A 24,631-nucleotide genomic window follows, 5' to 3' on the forward strand; every position below is an offset into this window, starting at 1 on the left:
GCATACTCTAAGGAGGACTTTCTACAAATATTTTTAAAGGCTCCTTTTGGCTCTGAATAAAGTAATATACTGGGACTGCCACAGGAGCATGAGTCGGGCTGTGAGAAGCCATAATCCGAGTATGCTAAGAAAATGTAAGCAAAAAATTGCAAATAAAACTGCTTATATTCATGTAACTTGTTTGGCGACAGCCATATAGCATAAGGAAAGCTGCTATAACTCATAACAGCATCTTGTAATAAAACAGCTCTATGCATCCCTCTCAAACTGTTCAGTGCTCAGAACTCATCAGATGGCTGAGTAAGCATTACACTTTGGGACAGTAAATCTGTTTCCAATATGGTGTACATTCACAGATAGGCGCTTTAGTATTCATCCTAAGACACTTCCAGCTAAGTACTCATAAAGAAAGGGTAATCATATATTTAAATATCGGGATGCTATTTTCTCTGTCTATTTTAGTAATCTAGTTCACACTAGAGCAAACCTAAATGGATCTTAGGAAACCTTTAGCAAACTCAACCCTGACTCACAGCATAGAATCTCTACCTATAATGGTCTCCAGGAAACCTTCCCTTCTGCTCCCATAATATTCTGTGCTTCTGTGTGCCATGGTAGTTTCTGTGTGCTACTAGCATTATATGGCTGTTTTATCTATATGGATTTCCTGAGTGCATGAACTATACCTTTTCCATGTCTGTATTTCTAGCTCCTAAACAAAACCAGAGACAAAGCCAGACATAGGTAAGGGTTTGATGATTGACTCAGTGATTCCCCATGGTTTAAAGTGACTAGTCTGGTTTGAGGTCCTGAATCCTTTCCACAGTCCTAAGGTTTGCACAGGGGTCACAATAAAGCAAACAGCACATGAGGCTTTCAAGCTGTTCACAGGTGTTCATTTTTCTGAGGGATACATCCTGGTTTGAGCTTTGGAAGAGACTGCTTCTCTTCTGCTATCAGAGATAGGGAGAGTGGCTGTCTTACGTGCCTCAGGTAAGAGACACAAAATGGGAAACTTATTAGGGGAGACAGGAACATTCGCTCAGAAAACTGATTTTTTAATTTAAACCTCCTCCCATACAGATAAAGATTGAAGCCCTACACAGTTAGATCCTTTAGAACTCCAGGCAATTCTAAAGGTAAATTTACTGAGTGGTTAGGTCGATGTCAGATGAGCGTGAGCTCTGTTTAAGCAGGAACCTACACACCTCCCTGCCCCCACTCTCACCTCCATGGTGGTTTCCCTTGATTTTACTTTTGCATTTCTGCTCCCAGGTTGGGAACTGAAAACACTGTGATCTCAACGTTAAGTCTACTCCATGGAAGATTTCTGTCTTAGAAAAGGAACACTGCAGGCAGAGCCTGATGGCATATTTACATGCGGGACTCTGGGAGATGTGGGCCACAGAAAATGCTGCTTTACCATCCAGTGGTAACTGGAATTCAAAGGGGAAGGCATTAACCTTGGATGCACAGAGAATGGCTCCGGTGAAGTGTGAGGACAGAGGAGACTGGGTGTGCCCTGGTACCTGGAAGATCTCATGGTTTGGAAACTCCTGGGCTCAGTCTCCTGGGCTGGACCATCCCCCAGGAGCTCCCTGTTAACAAATGAATGTGTTTGAGCATATGGGATTGTGAAAGAGAGTTGTGGAGTTTACAAAGTAATTTGTCATAGGTATTTCAGCCACCATGACAGTTTGGTGGTAACAAATACTGGTTACAAAAATTTTCCTCATTAATAAACTTCACCCCACAAATCAAACTTTGGAGTAGGCACTAGAATGTGGACTGTACCCAAGAGTATACTTCACCCCAGGGGGTCTTGTCTAAGACCTGCCCAGAATCACATGGCTCACCAATGTCCAGCAAAGGCTTGAAGCTGTGTCTCCCTGCTTCAAGTTCTGTCCTGAATTGCTGAACAGTTGGAAAATCTGAGTTGCTGAGAATCTGTGTGAGGGAACAAGGGAAGTAGGAGGCAGGAGGTGAAGAGATGGGTACTTGGCTTTCTCCAGAGGCAGGGAATCTGACTTACTCTGATTCACCCTATCTATTTACACAGGAAACAGCAGGAGAGAAACACAAGGATGAAGAACTTGAGGTAAGGATGGGTGAGGACTTATCAAGGAGGCTGCAGCAGTCAGAGAATGGTCCCGCCCATCACTTAACAGGGGTGAAGAGGTGAGAGCTATCTCCTCTGGGTTCAAAAAAAGGAAAGAAAATAGTAAAAGAGAAAAAAATGTGAGGAAGTGAGGAGAGCTAAAACCACGGTTTTGGTGTTTAAATAATACTTGCATGAATACTGCAAAGCAAAGGACAGACTTTCCACCTCATGTCTCCTACTTTACCCTTGGTAAATATAAACAGACGCTTTGCTCAGTGTAAACTCAACTTCGTGACTTTAGGGGAAAGAACAATGAACTTGACCAGCAGCTGATTTACTGGATGTATTCTGAACCAGAATCCTAACTCTAAACCTAGAAGCTTATGTGACCTTGGTGACCTCAGAGGCTCTCTAAGCCTGAGTTTCTTTATCTGTTAAATGAGTGGTTTGAAACAGATGGTCCCTACAGGTCTGTCTGGTTCTGATATTCTATGTTCACAGCACTTTTGAGAGAGTTACCATACCCTCATCATCTATGGTTTCCAGAGAAATAGCATCTGTCACATCAATGACACAGCATTTGTATCCCTCCCTTTATTTTTCTTCTGCTAAGGTGTTTTAATCCTGACAGTATAATAGAATAAATCACAGCCATCAGAGATGGGAGTGACACTGGCCACACACATTCGAGATAAACAGTCAAAAATCACTCACCCATGTCTTCCCCTTTGCCCACAGCCTCTGCTGTCTGACAACACTAAGGTTGAACTATGATTTCCATCTGGCTGCTCACATCTGAACACTGAAATAACCCTCTGCATTGTCTTAATAGCTGTAATGATACTTTGCTTTCCAGCAGCCTGTCCAGACCATCTCAATATTTGGATTTGATTTCTTCCCTCCAGCAAGTGTTGAAGGAAGTATGGTTGTTATAGAGTCAATCAACAAACATCACTTAGCACCTACAAATAGCAGCACTAAAGGTAGACTGCTTAGGTTTGATTTTCTTTCCACCACTTATGTACAAGCTGCCTGCCCGTGGGAAGGGTAACTAACCCTTCAAAACCTTGACTGTCCTTAAGCATAGTGATGACTTTTATTTATGAACCTCATAGGTATGAGGCACATAGTAATCGTTCAGTAACTTTAGCGATTAACATTACTGTTACAAGTCCTTTGTCTCTATCTTAGACAAGACAAGGACATTATTACAGTGGTACAGAACTGCAGAAACAGATGAAGGTGATAAAGAGCTTCAAAAAGACAGAGTTCTCAGAATAATTGGCCTGGGGGCTAATAAGTCACATCAATGGATGATTTTCAAAATGAACTCTTACCCCGTCTTTGCTTTGTTTTCACAATACTTAACTTTGGCTGGCATTCCTGCTTCTATCTGGGAAAGCTATCTGTGAATGAGAAGCTATGATATTCCATACAACCAGCGATACGTATGTTTGTGTAAGACAGAGGGTATTTTGGTCTTGAAAAAAAATATTTTTCCCTCTTAAGAAAAAAGGACTGTGACACACCTGAATTAAACCACCTTTAAAAAGCCAAGGAATCACTGTCCATTAAGGATGACTGAAGAGCAAGAAGTCAATAATACTCACTGTGCCTTCCAAGGGAAGTGGCATGGGGTAGGAAGCTAGTGGAGGGTACATGGTCTAAGATAATGCAGAAAAGGATTGGACCCACTGTTCTGATCGGAAAAGCAAGACTTACGGATAAGGGCCATGATCTGACAGAAACGTGCTCTCTTTGTGCTCCGCAAGACATCCATTGCTCATATCTGTAACTCTCAGCAAATTCAGTTCAAGGAGTGAGCTTATTGCCTTCAGTGTATAAATGAACTCAGAGACTCCAAGTTTCTGTCAGACACACTTGAACCACCTCTAGGAAGTGGAAGGCTGTTTCCCCTTAAAGTATTCCTGGAGGGCTTTTACCTGTTCTTCCTGCTTACACTCTTCCTTAGGATTTGTTTCTGAGAAGTCAGGGACTTCTTTGTACCTTAATAACATTCTATTGCTCTCCAGCTGAAAAATCCTCAAATGAATTCCCACTGTCCCCTTAGCTCTGATTATCATGATCTCTGTATTTCAGTCTTTCCATTTTTAAAATGGGGTGATAGTGAATTGATACATCTAAGGTCACTGAAGAATACCCAGTGTTTCAAAAGTATGCAATGAGGGGTGCTTGGGTGGCTCAGTTGGTTAAGTGTCTACTTTTGGCTCAGGTCATGATCTCACAGTTTGTGGGTTCACACCCCACATCGGGTTCTGTGCTGATGGCTTGGAGCCTGGAGCCTGCTTCAGATTTTGTATCTTCCACTCTCTCTCCCTCTGCCCCTCCCCTACTCATGCTAGCTCAGTGTCTCTCTCTCTCTCTCTCTCTCTCTCTCTCTCAAAAATAAACATTAAAAAAGTATGCAATGAGAAGTATTATCATTTAAAAAAAAACAACAAAACTCTATGAAAGAAGATTCCTTCTGTTCATTTCATCTCTGACCCAGCCTTTTATAAAATGTGCTGAATCCCTGCCTTAGCATGCTGAATCCTTCTAATTCTGTTAAAGACTGAAAGCAAGTAGCTTACAGTATTAAGCTACTACATAATTAAACATTCTATGACAAATCATTTTCTTAAGATGTAAACTGAGGTTGAACAAAAGCAAGTTGTTCACACGGATATTAATTCTAGTTCTTACAGCTTTGAGATCAAGCCATTTGAGTTTCCTGGAAAGGGTTAATAAAAGACTTTATAAAGGTCTCTGAAATCTGAAGCTGAAATTACAGCATGTGCTATTATTACTGTTTTTGTTAGTCACCCAGAAAACAAGTAAGATGTGTGCTTAGAGGATATAAAAAAGAAACAAAATGCATGTTGGCTTTCACTCAGAGTTTGGCTAAAAATACATTCTGACATGCAGTGCACAGGCATGTCCTAGAAAGCTCTCATGGTACCGGGGGCGGCCAAGAGGCAGCTCTGGCTTTGTTTGGCAACAAAGATCACTTGATCATGCAGAGAGAGTAGGGGGTCTGGCAAAGTCAGCTTTGAGCATAAAAACTTGCCTTCCAGTGCTCCTTCCCAATCTACTGTGGCCAAACTGAAATAACACAGATGCCCTATGAGGAGGTGGAAAGGGGGTAGGAAAGGGTGTGGGAGAAATTTTGGACCAGATATGATCCCTCCAGATTCTAGTGTATGATGGGAACCTCTGATCAACAAATATTTACTAAATGTCTCTGTGAATGGCACTGTAGCTAGTACAAAAGGGGAAGGAAAGATGAATGAGGCACTGTGTTCATCCTCGAGGAACTTAAAGGGCATATTTACAGCTTGCTATCCTGCACAGAGATCTAATGTGATGGCTTCCAAGGGGGAGAAACCAATATCATGTTTCCTAGGCATGTAGTGAGAAATTGCACATGAACTAAAAGCAACAACAACAAAAACAACCAACCATGGAACTCTATATTTTTGCAACTTTCATAGAAATCTAAAAGTATTCTAAAATTAAGTTTGTTAATTAAAAAAAAAACTAACCAAACAGAAATCATAATGTTTCTTATGTAAAACAAAATAAAAAGCAAATCACAAACATTCTAAAATTTAGTAAATTTAGTAAATCTGTAATGCAAGCTCAGCAACTCCTTGTTAAATCAACCATTTCCCAGTGAAGATGTCCTATGCTGGCAGTTTTGGGAGCTACATCTCCCAGATAGACAGTCTTGATTTGGCCTACATAGTGTATCTCAAAATGATTTAGCTGCCAAAGGTCTTAACACACTTTGCCCTGAGAGCAAAGGCTGAGAAGAATTCTTGTGAATACGTACTGTATTTGGGAAGTGATTCAAAGGAGAAGTAAGGGACGGGGTGAAAACAGGACAGGCAGGAGGGGGAGCCAATATAAGGAAGAGTGATAGACTTGTCCACTGCTGTGGGTACCTGGTATTGGTGGTGCTGGAACCTTCCAAGGAGCCTTCGGCTGTGTTTCTCAGGATGAAGGAGAGAAGCATATATCATCAGGTTCCTATCCACTGACTTCTGAACCCACTGATCAAGGTGGCTCCATGGGTGCTAATTCTGGGATTGCTTATACTTGACTGTCTTCATCCTCAAGGGCATTCAGCAACTTATTGTCAGAAAATTCCAGGGTGGGGAAAAAAAGCCAGCATGCTGTGTAGAGCTTACTTAACATGCTCCAAGAGTACATTACAACAACATTTAACACCTGAGGATTTTATGGAGAAAAAGATCCAGATTTCTCATTTTCTTGAAAAGTTGTGATATCTAGACTTGAATTCTCCAAAGGCACCAAACTTCCAGAGCTGAAAGGCACTGCCTGAACACACACAATCCAAACTGGGACAGTATCCCCCATGATACACAGTTGAAAACACAGCTTGCTTCATTCCTTAATCTTCTTACTGGTGTTCTCTTATGAATGTTGGACTTTTCACACTTACTTGAACTATTCCTAGACTTAACAAATATTCACAGTGAAAAGCAAGTAGGGACCCACCATTAACATGATTTTTCCTCACTGGCTTCATCTTTCAAAATAAACATACTTTGATGGTGTTTCTTCCAATAGTAGGCTTCAAATCACCATTACTGCTTTGAGGCTGAAGATGTTAGATCCATTGATATAATTAATTGATTACGTGCTACATGCCAAGACAGATGCTCGAATTAAATCCTCACTTTTAATGTTTAACCAAATGTCAGATAAGAAGTAGGAAGGCTAGGGGCACCTGGGTGGCTCAGCTGGTTAAGTGTCCGACTTCAGCTCATGTCATGATCTCAATGTTTGTGAGTTCGAGCCCCACATCAGGCTCTGTGCTGACAGCTCAGAACCTGGAGTCTGCTTTGGATTCTGTGTCTCCCTCTCTCTCTGCCTCTTCCCCACTCATGTTCTCTCTCTGTCTCTCAAAAATAAATAAATGTTAAAAAAAATTAAAAAAAAAAGAAGTAGGAAGGCTAAAAGAATTGGTTCACTTGCTTCTTCTGACTCAGAACAAAGAGGTGGATGCTGGCAACCGAGGATGTGCAATGCTTGGGACACAGTGAGCAGATGCCTGCTCATTCCTGGTTTGGAAATCCTGTGTAATGAGCTCCTCATTACATGGCATTTACTAAGCAAAACCCTCTAAGAATTAGGAAGCTTGACTAAAACTAGAATTATGGACTTTTGAGTAAAAAGTGAGATTCCAAGTCACTATGCTAAGCATGAGTCCCTGTATGTTTGAAATGCTATCAATTACCAAGGAAATGGTTATACTCTATATAGAGTTTGTCCAGTTACACTCAACCCCTTGAGATGTTTATATAAAAATATTGATACCCGAGTACAACCCCCCAGTGATTCATATTTAATTAGTCCTGGGAAGGGCTTGAGCATGGGAACTTTTCAGAACTCCCCAGAAGCATCTAATGAGGTTCCCCTGATTCAGAGACAGAAATGGCAGGCTTCTGTGGCCACATTCACTGTCCCCTCACTGCTCAGCTAAGACAACTCAGCACTTTGCTGTAGGCTCCCTGCTGTTTAGTCTCTGGGTTTGTGAAGCAGAAAGTGTTAAGTGGGTCATCTCCAGGCAGGGCTTTTGCATCACATACAAATGGGGGTCAGAGTATAAGCATTCACCTAATTGTCACTGTAAACTAAGAAGAACTTGAACCCAAGGCTGTCAGGTGAACAGAGGTATTTTTAAAGTTGGTAGTGTCACCTGAATTTGCAGTCATTTTGAGAAGACTTTGTTTTGGCTATGGATATTCATCCTGAAGTTGACTGGATTTTTTTTTTTTTTGAGGACATTAGAAGTAGTATTTCTCCTTTCTATCAATGTTCCAGCAAACAGATCCATAGAAATATATTTAATCCACTGGAATTACTCTCTAAATAAATTCAACATTTTAGTTCAAAGTGCTACCAGTAAATTCTGTGCTTTAATTCCCATACGTGAAATGGACTTTAACTGTACAAGGACGAACTGAGAAACATGTATTATACAGTCAAGGTGGCTGTAGACGTGGAGGGATTTAAAAGGAAGTGTTTCAAACTATTTTTAAAATAAAATGCATCCCACTGGGATAGCAACTGCCCAATGCCTACTATTCATAAATCAGGGTGAACAAAGAGAAGCTTCACATTTTGTGGCTCTGGCCAAAGAAAAAGACCTAAAAAGGAAGGAGGATAACAGGTTCAGCTGGGAATACAACAGAGCCCATCTGATTTGTTCTCTCTTTTTTTTTTTTTTTCTTATTCCCAAAAAGATCATTCTATCTTGGAAAAAAATGCATTAAAGATAATGCTCATTGTAACTTTGGGAAAATACTCCAAATATTATAAAAGACTGTTGGACATTATTAAATAAGTCTGTGTTGCACTTATTTTTAATATCTATGTGCACACTCAGTATTTGTTCTGATGGCTCCCAGCAGAGATTTATTACTAAAGTAGATCTGACTTGAGGTTGAGTGGAAAGGAAAGCAGTCAGTGCAGGAGGAATATTGAGTATCTTGGTACAAGGGAGTTTGGCTGCAGCAGAGAGAGAGAAAGAGGGCTTGTGAGATATGCATGCCAATTAAGGTGCTCAAGAAATGAACACGAATTCATTTTGGGTACACACCAGCCTCCCCCTCTTCATACGTCCCTGCGGATGCTTCTAGAATTGCCAGAGCTGAAAATTAAATTATAAACCTAAAACATGACACTGAAAATGTAATGTCTCCTTTGATAATATCAGTGGGATGATTCATCAGTGGGTGGGGCAGCACCACTCCCAGACCCAGACTGTAAGGCATGGTGAGTCCGACTTTGGCAATTGCTCCATTTCTCCCAGCAGTTTCTCTAAAGCTTCCAGTTGGAATTACATCCTGTCACAGATCACACTGCACCAAAGGCCTCCTACACATATGACACAGTAGGTCTCCACAGAGGCATAAACGCAGTATGTGGCACCAGTGTGGAAAAGCTGATAGTATTACCGTGATACTCACAAAAGCAAATGTTCATGCAATTCAATATGTGAGCGTCAGAGTGCATTGCAGAAAACTCTTGCAAGCTGGCATTTCACAATGTGGGATTGGATACTGTCATGATGGACAGACACACAACCCACATGTTTAAGTTCCTTTTCTGAACTGTGCTTTAAATTCTTTTTCTTGGAACAGGAAACAAGCCACTAATAAGAATAAATTCTCTTGTAGTTTCATCCATGAGTCACTGCACAAAACTGCAGAGCACTTTGTTTATCTCTCTATTCACAGGAGTCAGAAATCCATGGGCTGGGTATGCTGAGTCACCCATACAGAGGATAGTAGTAATAATAAGAGCTTGTGAAGGGCCACCAGAGATCAGATGGCAGAGGTTTCACCAAAGAAGTGGTCTATACATTAAGCCTTGTGTGAAGAAAATATTTGGAATGGGCAGATATGTATTCTACAAAGAAGAAATGGACATAGGAAGTACACACTATATTTGCTATCATTAGAGCCTTTGGGGGTTGGGTATGTAAAGTCAATGACTAAAGGGGAGAACTGGTATAAGACAAAAGGCAAGAGATGTGGCCTGTGGCAAAAAGGAATGTGAATAGACTGGCTACAGGCACTGGATTCAAAATTTTTAAGGCAATCTATAAGCCCAGCTAAATATATCTAGGGGCTAAGTATGCCTGTGTGCATTAACTTTGTGATCTCTGATTTAGGGGTTCAAAAGGAGGCCAACTCTGAGTAGGGGAGTGGGAAATAAAACTAGTACTGTTTTATTTATTTATGCCTGGAAGAGTCGGTCAAGTTCAGACTGAGTACAGGATGCAAAGTAAGTTCCTCCCTCCCCACTCTGTTTGAATGATCTTCTTTTTCCTGTCCATTGATCAGCTGTGCTCCTATGTGAGCTTCTTATTTCTTTCCTTGCACATTTTTCCTGGATGATCACACTGAGTCCCATGAACATTATTAGCTGTCAACTCCTGAATCTCTATCCAGCACAAATCTCTCAGCAGAATTTAGAGCTGTACATTCAACTGCCTATTAAGCATCTACATGTGCATGGCCTAAGGGCACCTCCAACTCAAAAGGTCCACAGTTGCACATACTAACTTCACCTACACACCAGCTCATCCCCTGTTTCAAAACCCCAGTGATTAGTACTAACATTTGGACAGTGGCCATAACCAGAAACTTCAGTCCTTGAATCTTCTCTCCCTCACCTTGCTTGTCCCATCAGTTGCCAGAAAGTTTTGATCCCACATTCTAAACATCCTCAGCTTGGCTAGTCAAGTTATCAATTGGCAGAAATAAAATACACACTCACTTGTACACACACACACACACATGCCCTCACACACATGCTATGAGCTTTTTTTATTTATTTAGCCAAAGATAGAGAACAAACAAGGTATTGTGATCATGTGGAAAAGAGGTGGGTAGAGCATGATGCTTTTTTTTTCTGTATTTTACTTGCCCTGTATCCATAGGAGGTGGTCTGCTGCTGATGCTACTCTTTGCATAAGCAGGCACCTAAAAATGTTGAGGGGAAAAAAAATCCAAATTTTGTAACAATGTTACATTTTTATGCTTAGGCTTATGTAACCATTCCAGGAGAATTTGAACTAACAATCTATGCACTTACATCTAAGGGCTTATTTACAGGCTTATGTAACCATTCCAGGAGAATTTGAACTAACAATCTATGCACTTACATTTAAGGGCTTATTTACAAACACTGACCTTTCCTGTATCTTTAAGTAAACTCAACATCAAAAAGGTAATATTCTCTTTGCAGGAGAAGAAAGCAGTCAATGCCCAAGAGTCCCAAAACAATATAGCTGCCTCTAATTTTACAGTGTCCTAAAAAGTCAACAATCTTTGTAGCACAACATTTTTCAAACCATCTCCATTATTCCAGTTCAGACTATTAAACTCTCTTGCCTCAATGAAATACACTCTCCTAATCTACTTCACTGAGCGTCTTGTCTCTCTGTAATATATTCTGGAAACAGAAGCAAGAATTATCTCCTCAAAAAGCCTTCATGACCTGGTTTTATACTACCACTCTAGCTCATTTGTCCCCACTCCACATTCAGCTAACCTGAACTTTTAGATTCTTGGAATGACCAAGTTCTGCCATTTTTGGACCTTTGCATATGCCTTATCTTTTGCCTGAAAACTCCTTCTTGCCACTCTGAGCATCCAACTCCCTATCCTTCAAGTGTATGAAAGGATGTCACAATTTCTGACATTCCTGATGCACAATTCTGAGTTAGATGCCACTTCAGAACCAGACGCTATTTTCTTTTGTGGTGTTTATCAGAAGTACCTAGGTACATGTCTATTATATCTTTCTTCTCCAAGATTGCCAAGCTTTGTGTGCTTACAGACCATGTTTGCATTATTCATTACTATACTCTATAACCTAACACAGTTGCCTCATGGGTACAACAAAATATATTTAATTAGGGTAAAGGGGCAAAAACAGGGTGATGTTTTAGAAATGCAATACTATCTATGATACAAAAAAAAAAAAAGGTGTCAGGGAAAGGACTAAGGGAAGGAGGCAATTTAAATGTTGAAGTAGTTTTCCAGTCTTGAAATGCTGGACACTTAACATGGAATGAGGAAGTTAGACAAAAAGATAAGAAAGAATAACCATCATAATCTGGTGAATATCAATATAAAGAAAAAAAAAAAAGAGTCTTCTTGGAAGACCGAAATGTAAGAGTTGTGAAACTAGTTACCAAAAGCTAGGATATAAAAATGGAAACAGATTTTGAGGAAAAGACAATTAAGTTTCTTACTGGACTATTTCAAAAGACATACTCCAGGAGCAGTTAGAAAAGTTGAAATGGACCTTGGAAAGACCAGTTATCTTAGACTTGAGCATTAGCAGGGTAGGGAGCATTTGTTATGAGGCCAGTTAGTATTCCTTACCCACTCCTGATATCAGAACCAGACTTTCCTATTTGGAATTCATTCCACCAGCTTTAGGAAGCACTTACCACAGCTATCTCCAAGCACAAAGTAGGCTTAAGTCTAAAACATGGCCAGGTAAAATCCGAGTGACACATGCCCCATTTCTCTGAATCTGACTCTTTCCAGTGACGTTACAGAGGGCAGAGAATATGGGAGTGGGGTTATCATCAGACATCTTCAAATACATATCTCCAAGGAATAAAGAAAATTATAGAGAATGAGAAATAAGAGATGGTATGTGTAAGCATTGTTAGATTCTCCAGTGATATAAGACAAAGCATCGTATTTTTTGCATAAGCTCATTTCAGCAGGAATATTGTCTTACATTCACTTGTAACTGAAAAAGCCTTGCAGAGTGGAAACAGTGAATGTTGAAGTTATATGAACTAGAGTGTTATAGAGAAAGTGCCATGGAAAAGAAAAAGCGGAGGGATAAGGGTGAAAGTGGAGAATTACCACAGAAAAAGAGCAAAAAAAGAAATACAATTCAAAAAAAGTTAGATCTAAAGTTGAACGCAGAGTTGACAATAGAGAACTTTTTAAAGGACAATAATTGGGCAAACATAAAGAGTATAGTTTGAAAAATATATATTTAATCCTAGAAGAGCAATAACTACAATAAAGAAAATCCAGAGGAGACGGAATCACTAGGTGACAAGGACACAGAGTGATGACAATGGATTACTTTTCTCTAGAGTTTATATGGATAAAGTCTTCTCTTAATTAAACCCAGCCCTAAAATTCACGTTTATATGCCATAAAATGAACATCATTAAAAAAAAAGCTTGTATCCAATGACACTGCCTTAGAGCATCTTTCTTTCTTTCTTTCTTTCACTTGTAAAATTGTCTGACTAGCAACTCTCTTACAGTGTGTTGGCATCAGCTGACAGTTGTTAGATGGTATCTTTCCTTCCTTTCTAAAAATAAGAAAATAATGTATGAGTTATGTTCATCTTTGGTAGCAAAAGTTATGGCACATAGGGAGTCAAACACGCTCTATCAATGACGAAGAAAACTTCTGGATTTGAAGATGTCAGAGTTTTCACAAGTCATAAGAAACAAATCTGAGGCAAAAAATATTTCTCTTGTATGAAATATTATGAGAGGCGGAGACCAGATGATGGCCACTTTTGTTGGCAACAGACTTAAAATGACAATCATGATAACCACCAGCATTTATTCAGTGCCTATTAAAATACCGGCAGCATCCATAGAATGATGAATGCGTAATCATAATGATCCCAATAACTATAATGGTGGGAACTTTCACGGAGGGGGAAAATAGGATTTAGAGAGTCCATGTTCTAGAATTGGATCAAGCTCACACTAATGGAACCCATCAGTACTGGAATACAGTTTAGCTGTGGGTCTGCATTCTTAACTGCTCTCCCCTATGCCTCTCAAAGGAAGCTAAAAGGATTCAAGTTAGTCAGCAAGGAGACAATGGATCATATTACACTGAATGGTTATAGATTCTCTTTTCCTAAAAAGAAAAAAAAAAAACAACTCAACAACACAGCCAAAAAATAAGAAGCAGCATTTTATTCTCAGCTGAGTTTATGAAAAGAAGTTCTGCCTAGAGGTGGGAGAATAAATGAATAAATTAAAAGCAATCTTTTCAAGGTACTTTTTAGCCTTCCAAATACTCACCTGACAAACTTTTGAACTTCACTAAAACTTAAAACATGTTCTTTGTAGGTAAAGGTCTAGGGTTTTCAAAACAGAATCTTTCTAACTGTTGCTTTGGGTGCAGTGGAAAAATAACTACTTTAAGACAATGATACAGGCAGAAATGCTCACAGGTTTCCCGAGTATTTCAACAACTCTTCTATACACTGATTGAATGAATTCAGGTAACACTTTAGCTTACTAGTGAGTTTTTAACTCATTAACACAGGTTAAATTTATGCTATGCCAAATTACACAGAGTAAAACATATTGCCCGAATTATTTTAAAGACCACAAGAAAGAAAATTGGCTTATAAACTACCAAAATCAAACTTAGCCTAAAATGTATGTGTTTATGTCTTTATGGATTTTTTCAGTGCATCAAAGGGTAGGTGAAAGTGATTTCTGTGCTAGAACCGATTGAGAGAACTGATGGAAGCATATTTTCAAAAATCCAATCTTCCCCCAATTCTTTCTTCAACCTTGACCCAAAGAGACAGCCCGAGATGCAGAGAAAGAATTCAATCTTGGCCCCCTCTCAAGAGACTTGAGAGCTACTAACTGGAAAGAAAGGCTTTTTGAGCCATGAGAAGCCTGGCTGAACTCTCTGGCCCACTGGGCCTTGCCTAGCATAGAAACCAGTCAGTTCTGCTTACCTGAGCAATATCATTTAGATAGCAACACCTTTCTTGGGTAGTGTTCCAGGTTGAGAGGTTGTGCAAAGAGGTGATGACTATGGGGGGGGGGGCAAGAATCGGTGCAGACAGCCTAGCACACATTCTGACAGCAGGAACTTTTTCCTACAGCAGTGGTGGAGAGCTAGTATAAGTGGGCACACTCGCAGGGAGTCTGGGACAGCCATGGAAATGGAGGCAAATGGGTGAGAATAGGAATATACATCATCAGAGCTGGTGGTCTTGTTCATTGTACATTCAATCAACGTTAGCAGCTGTAGTTCCTATAGTCAGAAATGTTTAAAGGTGTCGATATTTAAAAGTTTTATAAACTGAACACCATAGCTTTTGACTTAGGCTTTAATGTCTTATTTTTGTTTATTTATTTACTTATTTGGGAGGTGATCAAACACAGTGGCTCAAGTTCCAAACATAGCTCTTGAATCCAACTTCCTGGATTTAAACACTGTCTTCATCAATTCCTACATTTATGACCTCGGGATGATTTATTTAACCTCTCCATGCCTCAGCTTCCTTATCCATGAAAAAGGGGATACTAATAGAATCCACTTCACAATATTGTTTTGAACATTATCTGAATCAATATAAGCAAAATTCTCAGACTGACATCTAACATATAAAAAGTGCTCAGTGAACATCAGCCATTATTCTTTTGTTGTTCTTGTTAATCATGTTTAATACACCTGAAAATGGTGAGACATAGAGTGTGGACCAGAGTCACAGGCACATAAATATGCAAAGCAGAGCTCAGGTCTAACTTTAGGCTCCCAAGCCACGGGGAAATGTCTTGTGTGTCGTGCTGCTCTACACCCTAACGTCAGGGTCCCAAAGAACAAGCTCAGACAATCTGCCTGGGCACTTGGCTGACCTTCATTATTTAAAGTGGCATCTATTTCACAGGTTATCCTGGGGCTAGGTCTAACCAGAGATCAGACCACTGGTCAGTTTTGTCAGGTGCATTAACTCTCAGACTACTAGGGTGCTATTCAGTGCAGAATTAGTCATTTACTAATTACTAATTACTCCAATGGCCATAGACCTAAGGTCAGCATTTTTCACCCTTCACACCAGGAGGATCCAGAATAATAGAGGCCAGACAGGTAATTTGCATTGTCTCTCCTTAGCAGCAGAGGCTGATTCTGTGCTGAAAGCAAGCAAAGAAGATATAATTTGATGAGAGCTTCCATAAGCTTCTCATGGGAACATCTAGCCTATCTCTCCTGCTGGGATCTGGCAGCTTCTTGCCTTTGATACTTGCAGATACTTGCAGGGGAACTGGACAGGGTCTGACCCTGGCCCCACATCACTTTTACTAGCTGGCAATTCTTTTCCACTCTGAGCAACGGAAGAGTCATCCAACTGTGTTTGCCAAACTTGCTTGAATGTGAGAAGCATGTTTGTTTTATGATCAGTGTCTTGGGTTTTAAATAAGAATACCACAGGAGATGATCCCGCCATGATCCTTGCTAATGTATCTCTAGGCTAATAAGTTCTGAAATGATCCTGCTCTTTGATTTCATGAATAAGAAAATAAAATGAGAAATGCATGACATTTAAAAATTATTGTTATTGCTGAGAGTAAAATTTATTTTAACCCTCTCTGTAGTAGCTAAGTTTCACGTTGAATGTGATGCTCACCAGATTGTATCTCCTGTTCTTCCTCTCTTTAAATATGTGCTTATTTACTTCCTGAGTTCAATTTTAGAACCCATCAAAGTAGATCCACTCAGACTCTGACTACACTTTCATGCATAAATTCATAGATGTCTTCAGAAGGAATTGCACTTGCATATGCAAATACTTTCCAATGCCTTTTCATTTCTACTTTTGGCCTGCACAGTTTTTAATTCATGCAAACACATTACACAAACAAATATGGGCTCAATAACAACACACGGCATGTGTGAATTGTTAATTGCAAAGCTATGAGTTTGATATGGCCAAGCAACTTCCATTATTATCAATGGAGAGGAACAAGATTAAACAGGAAGAATAAAGGTATATTTGAACATAAAATCCCAAGCATTTGATTTCATTTTATGTAAATATTAATAAGGGAAAAGGTGACAGGACAATCCACAATTCAACAATAATCTAGGATCTACAGCTCACTGCACAATGATCCAGAAACCAGGATGCACCTTTAATGAGACTAAGGAAAAAGGGTCTACATTTCAGCACAGAATCATAAGAAACAAGAGTGCATGCAGTAACACTATAAATAAAACCAAAAATACAGCAGAAAATGAAAGGCTTTCAACCATGCTGAATGTGCATCACCTTTCAGAATATTTGTGTTTTGTATTAGAGATGCTCTTGGAAATAACAAATAAGGGTCCTATTATTCTATACTGGAAATTTGAACGCTCCCTTAATTAATTAAGCTGTGATTTTTCATATTTTCCCCCAATTCCCACTCATGCACTTTGGGGTCAAGAGACAACTCAGTGAAATAAAACATTTGTTGAAGTTACTCACAGATCAAAGACATGTGATACAGAGCAATTTTCAAGTAACCCACCCCTTGTTTGAAGTGTGCTTTATTTACATGAAGATAACTCAGAAAATGAGAGTGTAGATTAAATAAAAATTGTATCCTGCAAAGTCTACAATTGCAGTGAAAACACAATTTTAACTGTTTCTATGCTGAATTTTTAAATATTCTGTTAAATATAAAAACTGGAGGTAGGCTATGGGAGCATAGGAGAACATGTGTTTTAGAATAACCACTGGGTTACGTGTGTGTGTGCGCACGCATGCATGTGTGTATGGTATGTGTATTTGTGTGATGGTATGTGTGTAACAGAGAGAAAATACACATGCATGGTGTTTTCTACCAGGAATAGAATTTCAAAGCTGCTATGACTGAATGTTTGTGACACACACCCCTTCCAAATTCTTATATTGAAACCTAATCCCCAGTGGTATTTGGAGGTGGGGTTTTGGGGAGGTGATTGAGTCATGAAGATAGAACCTTTATGAATGGGTTTAGTGCCCTTATAAAAGATGACCCAGAAAACTCCCCCTGCCCTCTTCAGCTATGTGAAGACACAGGAAAAGACAGCTGTCAATGAACCAGGAAGCTAGCTCTCACCAGACAATTAAATATGCTAGCACAGGGGCGCCTGGGTGGCTCAGTCGGTTAAGCATCCGACTTCGGCTCAGGTCACGATCTCACGGTCTGTGAGTTCGGGCCCCGCGTCGGGCTCTGGGCTGATGGCTCAGAGCCTGGAGCCTGCTTCCGATTCTGTGTCTCCTTCTCTCTCTGCCCCTCCCCTGTTCATGCTCGGTCTCTCTCTGTCTCAAAAATAAATAAAAACGTTAAAAAAAAATTAAAAATAAATAAATAAATATGCTAGCACATTGGACTTCCTATCCTCCATATACAAAATAAATTTCTATTGTTTACAATCTACCAGTTTATGATCTTTTGTTACAGCAGTCCTAAAGAACTAAGACACAAGTTGAAGTATCTCATGAGGAGTTAAATTAGCTGTAACAGTCACTAACAGAACATGAAACAAGAAATAAAGAATCAATGTGATAAACAATGATGCTATAATCTAGCAGGCAGGGCCTCCACCCTTGGTATTGGTCAAGTGAACCTTCCCAGCTCTATCACTGTGTTTTTGTGTATTCACTTGTGATTTTGCTAAGCTGTTAATGTAAATCACACACGACAAGGCTGGTACACAAAGCAGAAGACATGGAGCTAGTGAGTCAACGTAGCCATACTGCCTCTCAGCACTGTTTATGCTTTAGTCTATATATCCATACATTTACAGCAACCCCTGACAAGTGATGACAAACTTCCTCATGGATATTGGATATGAAGAGAATGCCAACTGTTAGCACTTGAGAAAAATATTCTCCTCCCTTAAGAAATCAAAATACTGTAAGACAAATAAGATTTGGTGTAAGTAGCAGGGAGAATTATATATGTGGAATTGGTTAAATAACATACATCAGTTCACCTATGCTCTGAAACACCGAAAGACAAATGCATAACTCAAGATCAACACCACATATGAGGTGGAAAGAAATTATATATTACACAGGATAGGGGAGGTTCAAATATGTTATAATCAATTTACCATTTGTTCAAACAGAATCTGAGAAGCTCAACGTGTAAAACAGTAGAAATTTGGACTCTGGGAAGTTTGTATGGGGGCGGGTTCAAGGGAAAGGAAAAAAAAAAACAGTTTAAAAACCACAGCTAATTTTCTGTTCCTGAGGACAGGGATTCAGAATGGACTCAGGACTACTCCTTATGGAGCCCAGACTTTGCTGTACCTTATTTCATCTATCAAAACCTGCTACTGTGGGGCTCCAAAGTAACCACCAAATTGTCAAGTGATACAGTGTCCAGGACAAAAAAGGCACTTCTATAATTCCCACAGGATTCTGATACAGGTCGATGAAAGAATTGTTCTCTTACACTAAACTCTAATGGGGAGATGATGCCAGCAGGCTGTGCTTCGGTTTTTACCAACCTCAGTGATCGACGCACAACTGTACAAGTCAAAAATGTAAGGCAGCTCAGAGCAACTCAGTGAGGTCAGCTCTACATACCTTGTCTTGGAAACTCATCTGACTCCCGGTGAACGAGGTCTGTGACTCGGTTTCCATAGTGCATCCTGCTGTCGTGGTCATAGGCCTTCAGAGTCTCACTGGAGCTATAGGACTTTTGCGTGGGCACACGGCAGTCTTCGCTGTCCAGGGAGGAACTTGTGTAGCGGCACTCTTTGCCACACCGTCCCCTGGTCAGAGAGCGATGTCGCCTGTCCTTTACGTCCATTATCCCGGATCTGACAGAGAGCCGATGCTTTCAGAAAAGGGAGGCCAAAGTTTTGGTACTTTTCACTTGGCCACCTAAAAACATCAAAGGAAAACAACAAGACTGTGATTATAAGAAATGCTGCCTTCAGTTTTGACTCATGCTCTGACTCAGATAAAAACATAAAAAGGAAATGTGGTCAGACCACACAATCTCTTTTTGCAAATGCTTAATATATATTGAAATAATCAGCCTAAATAGAATGACTTGATACAGTAAGTTAATTATTTTGCTGTTTAATACATTTTGAGAAAAAAAGAGTAGTGAAATAATTCATGTTTTGATTTCCCTATGTGAATACAGATGACATGATAAGTCTGTCACTACTGCAAGATTTTACTATGAAGCAGTTCAAAGCAGAACTGATTTTACCCATCTTTAATTACATTCTCTTTTTGCTAGAGAGGGTTTGGGGTAAAGCAAATATCAACATTAAATAAATAAAAGTAAAAGAAAGGTGTATAAGGCATAAATACATGCTACTGAAGCTTTGTGATGGTACCAAGTCATATTTGACTAATATGAAATTACCTAGTTGGGTCTGAAAAAAAGTAACATAAGCCATTCTTCACAGGCAAACAATACTCTTCTGATTTCTTTAATGAACCTTCAGCAAATTCTAATCAGTTTTTTTTCTTTGCAGAACTGTGGCTTAAACATACCCGGTCCCTCCCTTCCTTAGTCACCTACCAACAGAGATCATGCTCACAAGAAGTCTAACTGGTACCACCACCTGATCATCAACCTACACCTGCACATGCTGTTCTCTTCATTGCTGGGATATCTGCTGCTAAGAAAAATGGGGAAGAGCACTGAATGCAATAGATAAGCTGATGAGAAGGAACCTCTTTAACATATGAACTGGCAACCAGAGAGCCCTTCAGTCTATCACTTGACACCCTTAGCCTGAAAGTGTATGCCAAACATCCTCATAAAACACTAGCCTTCTGCCTAGCAAATATGACAAAATAGCTTAGATGCCTCCAAGTTTCAAATGATAGGCTCTTACTGATTTCATTGGCCATGCAAAAGAGCATGGACCATAGGGCGAGGGCCTGGACAGAATGGACATACACACAATTTAATTAAAATGGGAAATACAACCCAGACCCAGCATAATGATTTTTCTCCAGGCTACTGTTGCTCACTGCCTCTTCAATACATTAGAAAATATTAGGTGAACAGATCTGTAGCTTAGAACCCTCTGCTCTTCTTTGGCTATTCACCACATTGTAATGGGATGCCTATTTATACCAAAGAAATAGCCTGTATGCATAGTAATGTGCATGGAATTTGTCCCAGGACAGCAGAAGCCAAGTTATCCTTCTCTTGTCTTTATACAGTAAGAATCCCTTCTGGATCTCATAAACGCTCCTACTTTATATTATTTATATACTTTAGCAAATACTGCCTGTTATCATGGACAATTTTGTTTGAAAATCGGCAATTAAAAAGAGAGTACACCTGCTCTGAACACCAAGCACAGTGGTGTTGCTGCCACAATCACTCATAGGAGAGTGAATCCTTAGTTTCCTGGAGCCTATAGTTCCTGACCCAGGAAGCTGAGAAGCATCTTTGAGAGTTACCTATCAAGACCCCAGGACCTGCTTGAAGGACACAAATACTCAATGTTGGCATGGAAGTTTTTGCTGCTATGTAGCCAATCCAAGTATCTTAACATTAATGCAATTTCTAGATGCCAAAAATCACCTCCCCTAGTTTAAAACATGTGATCTCAACACTTTGGAATTCATATTACAGACTGGTTAAGAGCATGAACACTGAAGTCTTGATTGGATGAAAATCTTATCATGGTGACTGATTAGCCAGAGCTTTTATAAAATTACTCATAAACTTTTAAGTTCAATTTCTCAACCAGTTAATATGGAAAATAACAGAATCTGTTTCCTAAAGTTGCCATAAAAATTAAAATAAAAACTGTAGTAAACCTCCTAATATACTAACACATGGTAGGGGCTCTATAAGAAGTAGTTATTTTTTTCCCCTCTGAATAATTATTTTTTTCTTAGCTAAGTAGTTATAGACTTGCATAAGACAGAGGGTGGCAATAATAATATGAATTCTTAAAATTCAAAGTTCTCATTATAAATATCAATACTTGAACTGCACACAGATTAAAGAAGACCCTCAGCACCTATTAAAAGTATACAAGACTGTGCCTACCAACACTGTGGAGCCAGTGTTTCTTTGGGAAATTGGCTGTTTTGAGTAAATTTTATAATTTCTCTTCTGCTTCACTGTAATTTTTTTTTTTTTTTACTTTTTAATATTTTTGGTGTTCCTGACTCAGGAAATCCTATCTCCTCTAATTTGTATTGTGTTTTGGAAAGTGGGCTGACTTTCTGTATGTGGTTATGTGATTTTATTTTATATATTAAAAAAAATCATGTTCTAAGTGGAAGCCTAAATGCTTATTATCTATTCATAATGTACAAGAACTTCAGTGGATGGACATTTTGACATTCGGTTGTCTAGTGATCTTTTCCTGATAAATTCCTCTTTCTTGGCTATTCCCTTGATAGTTAAGTTTGTGAGCAATGCCATCTCTGGACAAATGAAAGAAATTTACATATGAGGTAAAAAATGGCAAATCTTAGTGAGAGAAAGTTAATTTCTTAAGGAACTGAGCAGAATACACAGACTGTTGGCCAACAGACATTTTGCACTCAGCCTGCCTGTTATTTAATTTTTTTTAAAAAATTTTTGTTTATTTTTGAGACAGAGACAGAGACAGAGACAGAGTGTGAGCAGAAAGAGGCAGAGAGAAAGGGAGACACAGAATCTGAAGTAGATCCCAGGCTCTGATCTCTCAGCACAGAGTCTTATGTGGGGCTTGAACCCCTGAGCTGTGAGATCATGACCTGAAGTCATACATTTAACCAAATGAGCCATCCATGTGCCCTGAGCCTACCTGTTATTTAAAAGTTAGTTTTCAAGATTTAAAAAGACAAAACAGGAGAATTTATACTAAACTTGGATCTCCTGCTTATCATGAAAATTTGGGCAGTCTAGAAATTTCTGCTTCCAGAAAGTTGTAATAAACATATTTTATCTATTCTTCCCTCTAGGTACATTGAAAACCCCTGGATATAATATATAAAACAAATATAAGAAGAATATGAGAGGAAAAAGAGAAGGCAGACCAACTAGGGCCTTCAGAACTCATGAATACTGTGGCAAGTTCCTGAAATTTCTTTTTGCCCTGTATATCCCAGACTTGGAGCTAAAGATACTGGCAACCCAGAAACATCAATAGGCACAGACAACAAAACCTCCAACAAAAGCAGGTTGTCTCTCACCAAAGGATTAACAAATAAAAGTCAAACAAGAAAGAAAATGTTGAGATAGTAACCACTTGCCTCTAGCCAAACAACATGGCAAACACAGTGGTCTGAATCCCACTTTCACCAGCAAAAGCCAGAGGAAGAGCCTAGATTTCCACAATGCTGAGGTGACGAAGCATCCTAATCTCAAACAGTGCTTTCAGAGAGACAGCTAAGAAGGCAGCCAGGATTTTCATGTCTTCCAAAAAATAATGAGGCCATCCTCTCCTCCTAGGGAGCTTGGCCTTCCATCCCCACTGAGAGTAGTAAGATGCCACTCTCCTCTGCTGGAGTGGCATAGGAGGAGGCCTAGTGGAGAGTTAGGACTTTCACTTTCTCTAGCAGTAATGAGTCCTTCTGCCTCTTGTTGGTAGTTGTTAGTGTCACTTGATATTGGTAACAGTGGGAATAATAAGGAATAATGAGGCACTCCTATCCCTAACACCAAGGGTAGTATCAGTGGGAGCCAGAACTCCTCCACTGCCTCCCCACCCAACAGCTTCTAATAAGGAGCTCCCTGCCCTTGGGTATTGGCAGAGACTGAGTGAGGAACCTGGACTTTTATTCCAATCTAGCAGTAATGAGGTGGGATCTCTCTTCTGACAGAACAGTGTCAGGAAACCAACAAAAACAGAAAACTTAAGTGAGACATAGAATCTCATAACATGATAACACCAAATGTGTAGGTTTCAACAAAAAGAAGAAAAAAAAAATTATACCAAGAACTAAAACGATCTTAAGCTGAAGGAAAAAGCAATCAATAGATGCCAACACTGAGATGACAAGACATCAGACTTATTGGACATAGATTTTAAAATAGCCATCATAAAACTCTTCAGTGAGCAATTACAGACACACTTAAATGAAATATATAGAGACTCATAAAAAAGACAAGAAGTCTCAGGAAATGAATAGAAGATATAAAGAAGACTCTAAAAGAAATTTTTAGAACTAAACAATTCTAAATTGCTTAGAATTATTATTAATTATTATTATTATTAAATTATCTAAATATATACAGTAGATGGGTTCAAGAGCAGAATGGAGGGATAAAAGAAAGAATGAGGAAATTTGAAAATTGGACAATGGAAATTACTCAAACTATACCACAGATTAAAAAATAGCCTAGGGAAAAAATGCAAAGAGCCTCAGGGAGCTGTAGACCTAATATTTATGTCAGAGTCTCATTACGAAAGGAGAAAGAGAGAGGGCTGAGAAAGTGCTGAAATAGCAGATAAATACACACAAATTTGCAAAAGACATAAAGCTACACATTCAAGAGGCTGAACAAACACCAAAGAGAATAAATCCAAATGCATCCGTATCAAGACATATCATGGTTAAACTTCAGAAAAGTTAAGACAAAGAGAATTTTGAAAGCAGTGAAAGAAAAATTACATTAACTTACAGAGCATAGCAATTTGAATGAAAATGGTTTTCTCATGAGAAACCATGAAAACGAGAAAGAAATAGAACAAGGTTTTTCAAATGCTGAAAAAATTGGAAGTTTCAATCCAGAATCTTATAACCAGTAAAGATATCCTTCCAGAATGAAGGATAAAACATGGCATCACAAATAAAGAAAAAACTAAGATAATTTATCAATATCAAAAATAGACACACAGATCAATAGAAAATAATAGAAAACCCAGACATAAACTCATAATTACATGGTAAATTAAACTTTGACAAATAAGGCAGGAATATGCACGAGAAAAAGACAGTTTCTTTCTTAACAAACAGTGTTGAGAAAACTAGACAGCTACACACTGGACCACTTTCTTACCCCATATACAAAAATAAACTCAAAATGGATTAAGGAGCTAAACATGAGACGTGAAGCCATAAATATCCTAGAAGAGAGCATAGGCAGTAATTTCTGACATTGGCCCCCAAAACATCTTTCTAGATATGTCTCCTAAAACAAGGAAAACAAAAGCAAAAATAAAATATTGGACTGATCAAGATAAAAAGCTTCCATACAGCAAAGGAAACAATCAACAAAACTAAAAG

General features: G+C 39.1%; 1 protein-coding gene across 2 annotated transcripts in view; it reads right to left on the bottom strand.

Moving 5' to 3' along the window:
* The window catches only part of TENM2 (teneurin transmembrane protein 2), a 943,516-nt gene extending 924,281 nt beyond the window's left edge, over positions 1-19,235 (bottom strand). For both annotated transcript variants that reach the window (XM_047073159.1, XM_047073150.1), the window contains exon 1: positions 19,010-19,235. In XM_047073159.1, coding sequence (XP_046929115.1) covers positions 19,010-19,235 — 226 coding nt within the window. The remainder of the gene's footprint in view (positions 1-19,009) is intronic.
* Between the last annotated feature and the right edge of the window lie 5,396 nt (positions 19,236-24,631).

The sequence above is a fragment of the Lynx rufus genome, unplaced genomic scaffold (assembly GCF_022079265.1).
Source record: "Lynx rufus isolate CCGP_SWC_20201006 ecotype Redwood Valley unplaced genomic scaffold, mLynRuf1.p SCAF_1, whole genome shotgun sequence".
In the NCBI taxonomy this organism is placed as follows: domain Eukaryota; kingdom Metazoa; phylum Chordata; class Mammalia; order Carnivora; family Felidae; genus Lynx; species Lynx rufus.